General features: G+C 37.6%; 1 protein-coding gene across 2 annotated transcripts in view; it reads right to left on the bottom strand.

Annotated features, from left to right (window-relative positions):
* Positions 1-12,302, bottom strand: part of PCYT1A (phosphate cytidylyltransferase 1A, choline) — a 46,883-nt gene that overhangs the window by 9,505 nt on the left and 25,076 nt on the right. The window contains exons 3-5 of one of the 2 annotated variants that reach the window (XM_047099067.1): positions 7,373-7,472; positions 1,723-1,839; positions 553-704 (exon numbers count right to left, since the gene is read on the bottom strand). In XM_047099067.1, the coding sequence (XP_046955023.1) occupies positions 553-704; positions 1,723-1,839; positions 7,373-7,472 (369 nt within the window). The remainder of the gene's footprint in view (positions 1-552; positions 705-1,722; positions 1,840-7,372; positions 7,473-12,302) is intronic. The other variant, XM_047099068.1, reaches the window with a different exon arrangement.

Genomic DNA, 12,302 nt, shown 5'->3' with positions numbered 1-12,302 from the left:
TATCCTGGACCAGGTTATTTGGTCTTTCTGGCTCTGTTCTCAGATATAAAGTAGAAACCATAGGGGCACCTGGGTGGCTCAGTTGGTTAAGTATCCAACTTTGGCCAGGTCATGATCTCATGGTTCATGAGTTCGAGCCCCACATCAGGCTCTGTGCTGACAGCTCAGAGCCTGGAGCCTGCTTCTGATTCTGTGTCTCCCTCTCTTTCTGCCCCCCCCCCCCACTCACGTTTTCTCTCTGTCTCTCTCTCTCTCTCTCTCACTCAAAAAATGAATAAACATTAAAAAAATTTAAAGTAGAAACCATAACTACCCAATAAGACTGTGGGGAACAAATGAAATATAATGGATGTAAAAGTGCTTTTAAGCCACCAAACCCCATATAAATGTTAGGGATGACTAGTAGTAAAACCACTGTCATCTCTTCCATGTGAAATTTACACAGAACGTATAAGTAAAATACGGCTAGTGGAAAACTAGCCTGAGTCCTGGAAGTCTTGAGAGTCGAGGGAATTCCAGGAGGGGAATGGGGACATGTACTCAGTCTCTTACCCGGTGTTCCGCGAGGAACTCTGGCGTGAGGGTCCAGGGGGCATTCCTCACCACCTCATCCACATAGCGGCAGTGCTGCACGGCATCATAGCGCTCATTTTCATTCATCACTGTGAAGCCTTTGAAGTTGTGTGTGAGCTCATCACTGCAAACTGAGTTCACCACATCATAAAGTTGTAAGTCAAAGTCCCCTTTGCTTAACCATTCCTCAGCCACCAACCTCTCCCATTTCCTAGGACTGTAACCGATCTCCCCACATGGAGAAGTATTTTCTGGATATAGCTCATTCTGGGTAGCAATGCTTTTCCTAATCCAAGATATACCTTCAGGAGCAATACACACTAAACAGTACGTTCACACTTTGGAGAAGACCTCGAAATTAACCTGCTGTGAATTTCTACAGCAATTAAGTTTTTAAAAATATTTTCTTAGGACACCTGGGTAACTCAGTCGGTTAAGTGTCTGACTTCAGCTCACGTCATGATCGGGTCTGTGGGTTCAAGCCCTATGTCGGGCTCTGTGCTGACAGCTTAGAGCCTGGAGCCTGCTTCGGATTCTGTGTCTCCCTCTCTCTTTGTCCCTTCCCTGCTTGCACTCTGACTCTCTCTCTCAAAAGTGAATCCACATTAAAACAAATTTTAAAAATGTTTCCTTATTACATTTTTGTAAGACTGTACTGGATCACATAACATTCGCTTAACAGACTTTTGTACTTCAGTTGATTCAAAATGACAAACTGGAATCTAGTAAATGCTGTTCTTAAGTAGGCAATAGGGGTCACTGTTGCTCCCCAAACTGTAGAAACTCAAATGAAAACAGTGAGATAAAAACTAGACACCTCTGGGACACCTGGCTGGCCCAATTGGAAGAGCATGTGACTCTTCATCTCAGGATCGTGAATTTGAGCCCCATGTTGGGTACAGAGATTACTTAATAAAACTTTTAAAAAAAAACAAAACAAAACTGGACATCTCAGGTCAAAGAGCTTGTAGTTTCTTTCACCAGGTCTGTATACTTCATGTACTTCATATACTTCATCTTTTAGAGAGGCTGCTCTACATCCCTCATTTTAAAACCAAAATAAGAGCCAGGGCTCGGGTCATGAAAGGAGAAAAATGCCACTATAATTTTTTTCTGGAAATCACCTAAAGTTATCAGATATTTTCTTACCTCCTACAATAAGGTATGTATTAGGGAAAAGGTTCTTTGCTTGCATCAGAGCCCGGGCATGACCACAGTGAAATAAGTCAAATATTCCATCTGCATAAACTCTCACAGGCCGGTCACCTAAATCCAAAGGAAAGAATTTATCACAAAAACACATCGATTCAATATCTCATATTTGACAAGTGGAAATGGCACTGTGTTTCTACCCTTGCATGCCCCTTTCTTGTTTTCTGAATATTCACCCTAATTTAGGGGTAGACTAGGGTTGTGAGGAATAACATCAGACTTCCTTGGCTACAAAGACCCTTTTGACATCACATCCATTGACTCTGTTACCCTGATTTCACCAAACTGCTCATGTAACTGGATATCATGATTGCTTTTTCTTAAAGTTATTTTAGAAGTAAATGGGAAGAGTTACATAACTTATGTGTCCTAAATTTTAAAATCCTCACCTTCAGCTTATGTTTAAATCTCAGTCATGTTTAAATTTTTTTTTTCAACGTTTATTTATTTTTGGGACAGAGAGAGACAGAGCATGAACGGGGGAAGGGAGGGGCAGAGAGAGAGGGAGACACAGAATCGGAAACAGGCTCCAGGCTCCGAGCCATCAGCCCAGAGCCCGACGCGGGGCTCGAACTCACGGACCGTGAGATCGTGACCTGGCTGAAGTCGGACACTCAACCGACTGCGCCACCCAGGCGCCCCATCTCAGTCATGTTTAAATAGAGTATAGCTAAGGTATACTCTGGCTGCTTGCTCTCTCATTTTCAGGCTGCCTTGATTACTAATAACTAAGCTTTGCTATGAAAATAAACTTCCCTCTGATTGCCCAGTGAGTAAGGAGTGATCCAAAGAGGTGAGACTGAGAAGAAGGGAAGGTAAGTACCAGTTATCAACTTACTGCTTCTCAGTCCCAAATTCACCTTCAGCACCTGCTCTGTGATAACAGATAGGATTCCTTCAAGTATTTCTCCTTGACAGTGAGCATGTTATACTTTCTCAGTAGAGGGTGATATACTAAGTATTTGAAAGTCAAATATAAATATTATAGAACTTTATATTAGAGCTTTTCCTCTTCTTTCCATTGGTGAAAATGATAGAGAACAGATTGCCAATTTATTTTCAGTGGTGGTGGACTATGAAAGAAAAGCCAGGAAATGATCTCTTTGAGTACAAGACTAATTCCAAAGCCTAACAAACACACTGAGAATGGAATTGACATAATGTTTCATCATACTTCAAATAATAAATCTAAAAAGTCCTAGTAATATATTCCTATATGTAAATAAGAGTTATTTCACTGCAGCAGCAGCAGCAAATAACAGTAGGAGCAGCTACATCGTCTGGGAAAGAAGGGCCAAAGTCTCATCAGATATACCATACTGAAGGTAGGCGTAAGATACAACACCCTTGTCTTGAGAACAACAAATCAAGGGGGAGGAAATTGGTTGCCAGGAGGTTTATGGACTTTTCTTTCCAGATAGGTTTATCCATAAATAAGTAGCCTTTTTAAAAAGATCATTTATTTATTTTGAGAGAGAGAGAATGCACACAATCAGGGGAGGGTCAGAAGGAGAAGGGAAGAGAGAATCCCATATAGGCTCAACACTCAGTGCAGAGTCTGACACAGGGCTCAACCTCATGACCATGAGATCATGACCTGAGCCAAAATCAAGAGTTGGCTGCTTAACTAAGCCACCCAGGTGGATTTAAACTTTAAACAAGTAGTTTTTAAACTAAGAAATAATAGAGAGTGCCTGGGTGGCTCAGTCAGTTAAGCATCAGACTTCAGCTCAGGTCATGATCTCACAGTTTGTGTATTTGAGTCCTACTTTGGGCTCTGCGTGGACAGCTTGGAGCCTGGAGCTTGCTTTGGATTCTGTGTTTCCCTCTCTCTCCCTGCCCTTCCCCCCTCCTCAAAAATAAATAAACATTTAAACCAAGAAATCATATACTGGTGTTAGAAATATAAACTGGTACAACTTTTAAGAAGGGTAATTAGATAATATCTGTCAAAAGACACAGAAATGCTTATACCCTTTACCCCAGCTATTCCAATTCTAGTAATTTATTTCATACATATATTTGTAAATATGCATGGTATTCATTGCAGCATAGTTTGTAATAGTAAAAGTTTGGAAACAACTTAAATTTCAATGGAAGACTGAACATACTATGATACACCTACTAAGGGTGGAAGGGAGAGATACTGGGTGGCTGTGAGATAGTGATAATAGGAAGACTTTTCACTCTATACCCTTAATGTATTTTGTAAATGTTAGGCTATGGAAATGTATTGGTTTTGTAATACAGGAAATAAAATTTTTAAATAAAATAGATACACCAATACAATGAAAAACAACATAATGGATTTAAGAGTCAAAAAGCTTATAGCTCAAACTTAACGACCAGCCTCCTTCCTCTATAATCTTAACCTCTTTAACACTCAGTTTCCTCATCTATAAAACAAAGCAAAACACAACAAAACCTGAGGAGCATAATCTTTCTTCTACATCTTAGAAATCCATCTTTCCTAAACAAGTCCAGAGTGGCTATGATCTCATTTTTTTTGATCCTAAAAGACAAAGGATAGAACACAAAGATTAAGAATACTTTGTTATTGTTTCTTTGACATTAGCATACAACAAGGGCAAAGTGAGATGAGGGGGATTTAGCGCCATAAACACATTTCCAGGATGGTGGAAGTAGTACCAAATACTGTTGATCAACGGGCTGTTTGTCAGGGTTAATCATCCCATATAAGGCCAAGTCACCACCAAACCCCTTCTCAGACCAACTCCAGATGTGCTCCTTGCCCTCTTCAGGTGTTTTCTCAGCCACCCGGCCTCTCAATTCCCTATGACTTACCCCCAAGTCTTTGGCAAACCTGGGCGGGTATAGTAAGCAAATGGCCAGAAAGATCACTGTTAATGAGAAAATCTGAGGACTAAGTACAAGTTACCCATTCTTTTCCCAAGTGGCTACTGGCCAGGATAACCAAACCATCTGATTTACATCTGTTGTTTCAGCATATTAATAAGAGCAACCCCCTTTCACTTTCAAAATGGTCCTGGTTTTTAATATAAATTATAGTCTTTGCACTAAATAAATATATGTTCTCCTTACGCAGAACAAACGTGGCTTTCAATTTATTGTGTCTTTTAATATATTCTCTCAAATACCTATCCCCAAAACATTTTGTTTCTGACAGATTCTGTTGCCCTTCCAACTTTGACTTCTTTTCCTTTCTCCTAGAAAACACATTGCTGATTTTTTTCTTTCATCTTCCTAAAGGAATAATCTTCTCTCAAGCTATATTTGTTTTTTTCTCTGGGTGGTGAGTTTTCTCCTAGATTATTACCAACTCCTTTCTTAAGGGAGTCCTTAACCTCCCTAATGAAAACATGGTGGAGGGAAGGATGCCCCCCTGGCTTACTCCTTGTCCAATACTGGCATGAATAGTCCCTTGGTTATTTAACATAAAACTGAACAGGCAGAATCAGATATAGGAGAAATACTGGAGATCAAACTAGACCAGCAAACTTTATAAGCAAATGTGTGACTATCTGTTCCACCGAAAATGCAGTCAGTTTGCCGATGGCCTTCTATTATTTATAACTAATGTCTACAAAGAGCAGCACCACTCCAGGGTAAAAAGAACATGAAGATGGAAAAACTTAGGTTTTAGTTTCAATTCTATCACTAATTATTGGTTTTACTACAGGGGACCTTTCACTTCTTAGTTTCTATGGACTTTAATTTAATTTCTTCATGTATATAATGAGACGATAAAGTAGATGATCTCAAAAATGATTTATAAAATTCTATGAATTAATTCTAAAATTGTTAAAAATTAGTGCATGTGAATTATAAGCTTCAAGTACACATACATTTTATTGACCACAAATGATTTGTGGGTAGACTAACAACAAGCTGAGTAATGTGAGGTACTACATTCTGAATGTGTTATTAGAGAGCATATGAAAAGTTCTTGCCTTCAACATGCTCTGCTATCACATCTGAACATGATCCTTGAACTGTTTGATGGCATTTCGAACTCTGATCTGACACCACTATGCCTTGTTACACATACCCTGTTTTTCCTTGTTGTCATTTTACCCTGCCCCATCAACCTGCTTATTACTCAAGGGGAACCAAGCCTAAAATGCCACATCATGAATCAGAAGGGCTGTGATCAACATGAGACATATACAAACACTTTTGAAAAAAAAAAAGCATTATCTGGAATTCTGAGGACTCAAAACTATGTTTCATATAGCCATGATTTAGCTAAGGAGTACTGGGCTCCCTGGCCTGAAACTGTCCAGCATCTATATCTATTCATATTTTGCTACTCCTCCATTACAACAGAGAACAAATATACTAACACTATTAAGGAGTAACCACAAATATCTTCTACATATTGGAAATGTATACATTTGTGGCTGTAACTGCCTCTTATTCCTTAGTGTTTACCTGGGTTTGAGTCTAGGCCCACATTTACAGAGTAGACAGAACACTTACCATAGTAATGGAAAGAACCAAAAAAGGATTGAAAAAAAGAATTGGAGAATTTACAGATAAGTAAGGACAGCTGCCTATATGACTTTGTATTTCTAACAAATACCCAAGGAAGCTTCTCTTTAAAATAATCCCTAAAACTGGGCCACCTGGGTGGCTCAGCTGGTTAAGCATCTGACTTCAGCTCAGGTCATGATCTCACAGTTCCTGAGTTTGAGTCCCACATTGGGTGAGATCAAGCCCCACCTCAGGTGAGCACGAGCCCCACTTGGGGTAAGCATGAGCCCCGTTTCAAGTGAGCCCCGCTTCTCACTCTCTCTCTCTCGCTCTCTCTGCCCCTTGTGGGATTCTCTCTCCCTCTATTGCCCCTTGCTCACTTGTACCCTCTCTCTCTCAAAAATAAACAAATAAATGAAGTAACTCAAATTAAAAACAAAAATCTCTAAAACCACTTGTCCAAAACAGGAAGAGTATTTAGAACACATATTAATAGCTTACGTAGTCAAAAATTGCTACTTAATGATGTAAACTAAGCATACAAATAAAAGAGTATAGGGTTTAAAAATAATAAAGTGAGTTTTTAAAAAAACCTAAAAGATTGTATCAGTAAAGATAAAGTTAAGTGATAAGCATCTCCCCACTTAGGATATTTTATCCTCTAACATTCAGCGGTGTCTAGCAAGGGTATTAACTTATAGAAAGGGAGATCTGGGGGACAATTCTGAAGGCTATTAAAAATGTGACAGCCTGACATAGTATTCAGACCTCTGTAAAAACAGACAAGGTTATAATCCAGCTCAGGCTAATATCCTATTGTCTCTGTTCTACTATACCTCATAGTTGTGACAACAGCCCACGAAGCAAGTATGTACCACTATATCTCACAGCTGTAACAACATCCTAGGAAACAAGCTTAAAATGATAAGAAAAAATGAAATCTTATGGAATGCAGTTATATTCCCAAATAAAACAGCTGGGAGATAGGAGGAAACCCTCTCCCAACTACCCTTTTTATACCCAGTTTATAGGTAAACTGAGGAAAGAATATAGAAAAGTAGGTGCATATTTATAAATACAACTGAATGCTAAAAACAGAGTAAAACAACAAAATAATTAAGCATTTACTTACAAGGAGTTCCTCTGCTGGCTTCTTCCATAGTTACCCTGACATAGGGCTTACTAAAGTCTACTTCAATTTCATCAGAAAAAGGAGCTGGCTGCTGTAAGCCCTTAAGATAAGGAAAGTGAAGGAAAAGAAAGTTAAATTCAATGGTATAGACTGAAATACTCAAAAAATGGCAGCTTTAAAGAACAATCAGTTATTCAATATGCTGGTGATTAAATTCCTCCTAAAACCTCGTAACATACAAAAGAAAAAAAGGCATTCCAAAATGACAGGTGAAAGTTGCAACCTTTTACCAAAGAGGTAAATTGCTAAATCATGATATGAAAGATAAATATCTTGGGGCGCTTGGGTGACTCAGTTGGTTAGTGTCCAACTTTGGCTCAGGTCACGATCTCACTGCTCGAGAGTTCAAGCCCCTCATGGGGCGTTAGCTTGGAGCCTAGAGCCTGCTTCAGATTCTGTCTCCATCTCTCTGCCCCTCCCCTGCTCTCTCTCTCTCTCTTAAATATAAAAAATAAAACATAAAAAAAAATTAAAAAAAAAAAGAAAGATAAATATCTTGCTGGTGATTTCAGGATAATATTGAGCGAGGTGGCTGGGAAACTAAGCACAGTCCCAACTAACTGGGTCCAGAATGATGGCTCCTCCATCACATGGCAGAACACCCAACTCTATTCTATGTGATGAAATTGCCAAGCTTCTATTGTGCATTTTTCTACCACTTCAACTAAGGGACTGCGAAGGCAAACAGCTCCTGAATGCTTTATTAAGTATGATTATCTCTGTATAATGCTTTACATTGTAAATATTTTTTTAAATTTTTTTAATGTTTATTAATTTTTGAGAGAGAGAGAGTGCGTGAGCAGGGGAGGGGCAGAGAGAGAGGGAGACACAGAATCTGAAGCAGGCTCCAAGCTCTGAGTTGTCAACACAGAGCCCGATGCGGGGCTCAAACCCACAGACTGCAAGATCATGACCTGAGCTGAAGTTGGATGCTTAATCGACTGAGCCACCCAGGCTCCCCAACTTTAAATATGTTCTAATGCTCATAACAGCCCTGTGAGGCAAGTAGTACAACAGTCAGTATCCTCAATTTACAGATGAGGAAAACAAGGTTCAAATAAGTTATATCAGTTATATGCAATTACTCAGAGGCAAAGCTAAAATAAGAATGCAGGAATTCTCTTTCCTCTACAGAGTTAACTTAACTCTACTACTTAAAAGCTTTTGTTAAATTGTTTCATAAGTATTTTATTCTATTTGATGCTATTATGAAGGGAATTGTTTTTCTTCACTGTATTTTTGGATTGTTCCTTACTGGTATATAAAAATGCAAGTTGATTTATATGTGCAAATGTGTGTCTGTGTGTAATTTCAGATGATTTTTGTATATTGATCTAATGTCTTGTGAATTTGCTAAACTCAATGATTAGTTCTAGCACTTTGGTAGATTCCTTAGGATTTTCTACATTTGAGATCATATAATCTATGACTCAAGACAGTTTTACTTACTCCTTTCCAATTTGGATGCCTTTAATTTCCTTTTATTATCCCTTGTTGCCTTAGTTAGAATCTCTAGCACAATGCTGAATAGAAGTAACAAGGACAAAGATCTTTGCCTTTTTTCCAATCTTAGGGGTGAAGCATCCAATCTTTCACCATTAAATATTATGTTAACCCTAGATGTTTTGTAGATGCCTTTATCAGCTGAGGAACCGCCCTTATTTTTGCAATTTGTTTAGAGCTTTTATAATAGGTGTTGGGTTTTGTCATATGCTTTTTCTGTATTACTGAAACATGCATATTCTGTTTTTGTCTTTTGTTACTTATAGTGTATTAGATTAATTGATTTTAGGATGCTAAACCAATCTTGCATTCCTGAGTGAAATCCCTCTTGGTCATGTTATATAAATCTTTTTAAATATTCCTGGATTTAATTTGTTAATACATTGTTACAGATTTTTGCATCTAAGCTTGTGAGAAATTTTGAACGATAGTTATCTTTTCTTGTGCTTTTTTTGCCTGGCTTTGATGTTTGGCTTCGCAAAAGGGGATAGAAAGTATTTTCTTTTCCTCTATTTTCTGAAACCATTTATTCAGAATAGAAAGCTATTACTTCCTTAAGTGTTTGAAAGAATTCACCAATGAAGCATCTGGGTCTGGACTTATCATTGTGGGAAGATTTTTAAAGACTACTTTTTTTATTTTTATTTTTTAACTTGGGATACGTCATTCAGATTCTCTATTTAATTTTGGGTCAGTTTTGGCAATTTGTCTCTTTCTAGCAATGTCTATTTCATTTAAATTGTCAACTTTTTTTGGCATTTAATTGTTCATTACATTCCCTTATAATTCTTTTAATTTCTGTGGGTTATAGTGATGTTCACTTAGAATTTTAAATTCTAAACAAATCGCATCATGATTGGTCTGAATCCAGGGACTGGGAAAATATCACTTTGATTTGTTTTCAGATAAGGACAGATTTTTAAGATTAGATTTTAAAATTAAAACATACTTCTTTTTAAAAATCCCTTATATGGGGCACCAGGGTGGTTCAGTCAGTTAAGTGTCCAACTTAGGCTCAGGTCATAATCTCACAGTTTGTGAGTTCAAGACCCATGTCGGGCTCTATGCTGACAGCTCAGAGCCTGGAGCCTGCTTCAGATTCTGTGTCTCCCTCTCTCTCTGTCCCTCCCCTGCTCACACTCTGTCTCTGTCTCTCTCTCTCTTTCAAAAATAAACATTAAAATTTTTAATATAAAAAAATAAAATCACTTATATAAGCTTAGTTAAGATATGCTAAAGCTATAATAAAGATAAGTGAAAACACCCATTTTTAGGAGACGTGTGCATATGAATGTTATCCTTTTTAAGAACTTTTTTTTTTTTTTTTTTTTAGTTTAGTGTTTTATTTTGAGGGAGACAGAGAGAGCAGGGAAGTGTCAGAGAGAGAGAAGGAGAGACTGAGAATCCCAAACAGGCTCATGCTGAGCCATGCAGATGCCCCTTTAAGAACATTTTATAAAAGAGATAAGAATAGACCAAAGACACAAATATACAGTTTTCTGTAGTTGAGAGATTTCTCTACAGATTAGATAAGACAATTTATCTTCTAAAAGTCAGTATTCAAATGAGTTGCTTAACAGTAGTGTGTTTCTAAAAGCATATGCTATTCACAAAATAATATACTCTATGATTCCATCTATATAAAGGTAAAAAAAAACAGGCAAAGCTAAATCTATGATGAATAGAAGCCAGAGGAAAAAGAGGAAATTGGGGAAAGTGGATACTGATGAGCAGGGACATGAGTCTTCTGGGAAGACAGGTATACATATGTAAAAATTTATTGAGCTGTACACTTAAGATTTGTGCACTCTATTGTATGTAAGTTATATCTCTAGAAACAAATGATATTTGGCCATAAAAAGGAATGCAGTACTGATACATGCTACAATATGGATCTTGAAATCTTGAAAACATTATGCTATATGAAAGAAGGCAGTCACAAAAGACCACTTATTGTATGATTCCATTTATATGTAATATCTAGAATAGGAAAACTTATACACAGAAAGTAAATTAGTGGTTATACTGGGCTTGGAGGGGTAGGGAGAAATGGAGAGTGACTGATAATGGGTACAAGGTTTCTCTCTGGGGTGATGAAAATGTTCTAAAATAGATATGATAATGGATGCACAACTCTGAATAGTCTAAAAACCACTGGATTGCACATTTTAAATGGGCATGTGAATTATAATGGTATGTGAATTACATCTCAATAAAGTTTATGTATATATTTATACATAAAAACAGGCAAAAATACATCAAACAAATAGAAAAAATTATGTTTATTAACAATAGTACATGTAGATAAAAGATGAGCTTTATTGTGTCTCTGAAAGTTATTATCAATGGTGTACAGAAGCTGGTTGTTAAAAATTCAGGAATTATGTGGGCCATTTATTAAATCATTGGTAGTCTGAACTTAGTAGCCACAGAAATCAGCAAGTGCTACATATCAGAGGGTTTTTCCCCCAGTAAGCCAGTTTACTAGAACACCACTGGTTATTTGCATACTTAGAAAGAGATCAGTTCTGAGGTTATTACAGGGAGAAGAAAATGGACTTACAGATTTTCCCATAAATGTTGCAGTGGGAGTAGAAACGGTGGCAGATTTTGTGAAGGAAGAATAGGTAGGACATGGTAAAAAGAAAAAATACTGTCACTTGAGAAAAAGAGGCATTTTAGAGTTTTAGAACTGAAGAAAATTAGATTGTACTACTAGTGGCAGGAATGGAGAAGTTTTTAAAAAAGGAGTTGAGATCAAAGAAAATGAGAAGTGAGAGACGTCTTTGAGCATGGTGATTCAAATGATCATTAGAGACCTTTTAGAATATTAATGAAAGTGAGGACACCAGTGCCTTTAAGAAAATTAGAAGAAGGGGCACCTGGGTGGCTCAGTTGGTTGTCAGAGTTCCGCTCAGGTCATGATCTCACAGCTTGTGAGTTGGAGCCCCACATCGGGCTCTGTGTTGACAGCTCAGAGCCTGGAGCCTGTTCCAAGTTCTGTGTCTCCCTCTCTCTCTGCCCCTCCCCTGCTCGTACTCTGTCTCTCTCTCTCAAAAATAAATAACAAATATTTTAAAAATTTTTAATAAAATTAACATTAAAAAATGAAAAAAAGAAAATTAGAAGAAAAGGAAATAGATTAGTAATAATTTCTCACTAGATATGTGTACCCATAAACGGAAATGAGAAAAACTGCAAGGTATCTAAAGGGGACAGAAAGATAGGTGGCAGGTTTGGTGGGGGGGGGGGGGTTGTTGTTGTTTTTATTTGTTTTTTTTTAAGTTAAGGAGATCTGGGCATGTCCAAGACAGAGGAAAAGGATTCAAAGAGATGGAAAATACTGGAGAAGGAATAAAATAGATAA

Source organism: Lynx rufus, unplaced genomic scaffold (genome assembly GCF_022079265.1).
Source record: "Lynx rufus isolate CCGP_SWC_20201006 ecotype Redwood Valley unplaced genomic scaffold, mLynRuf1.p SCAF_5, whole genome shotgun sequence".
Lineage (NCBI taxonomy): Eukaryota > Metazoa > Chordata > Mammalia > Carnivora > Felidae > Lynx > Lynx rufus.
Note: the sequence above shows the minus strand (reverse complement) of the source record. Positions and strands in the feature narration are given on the sequence as shown.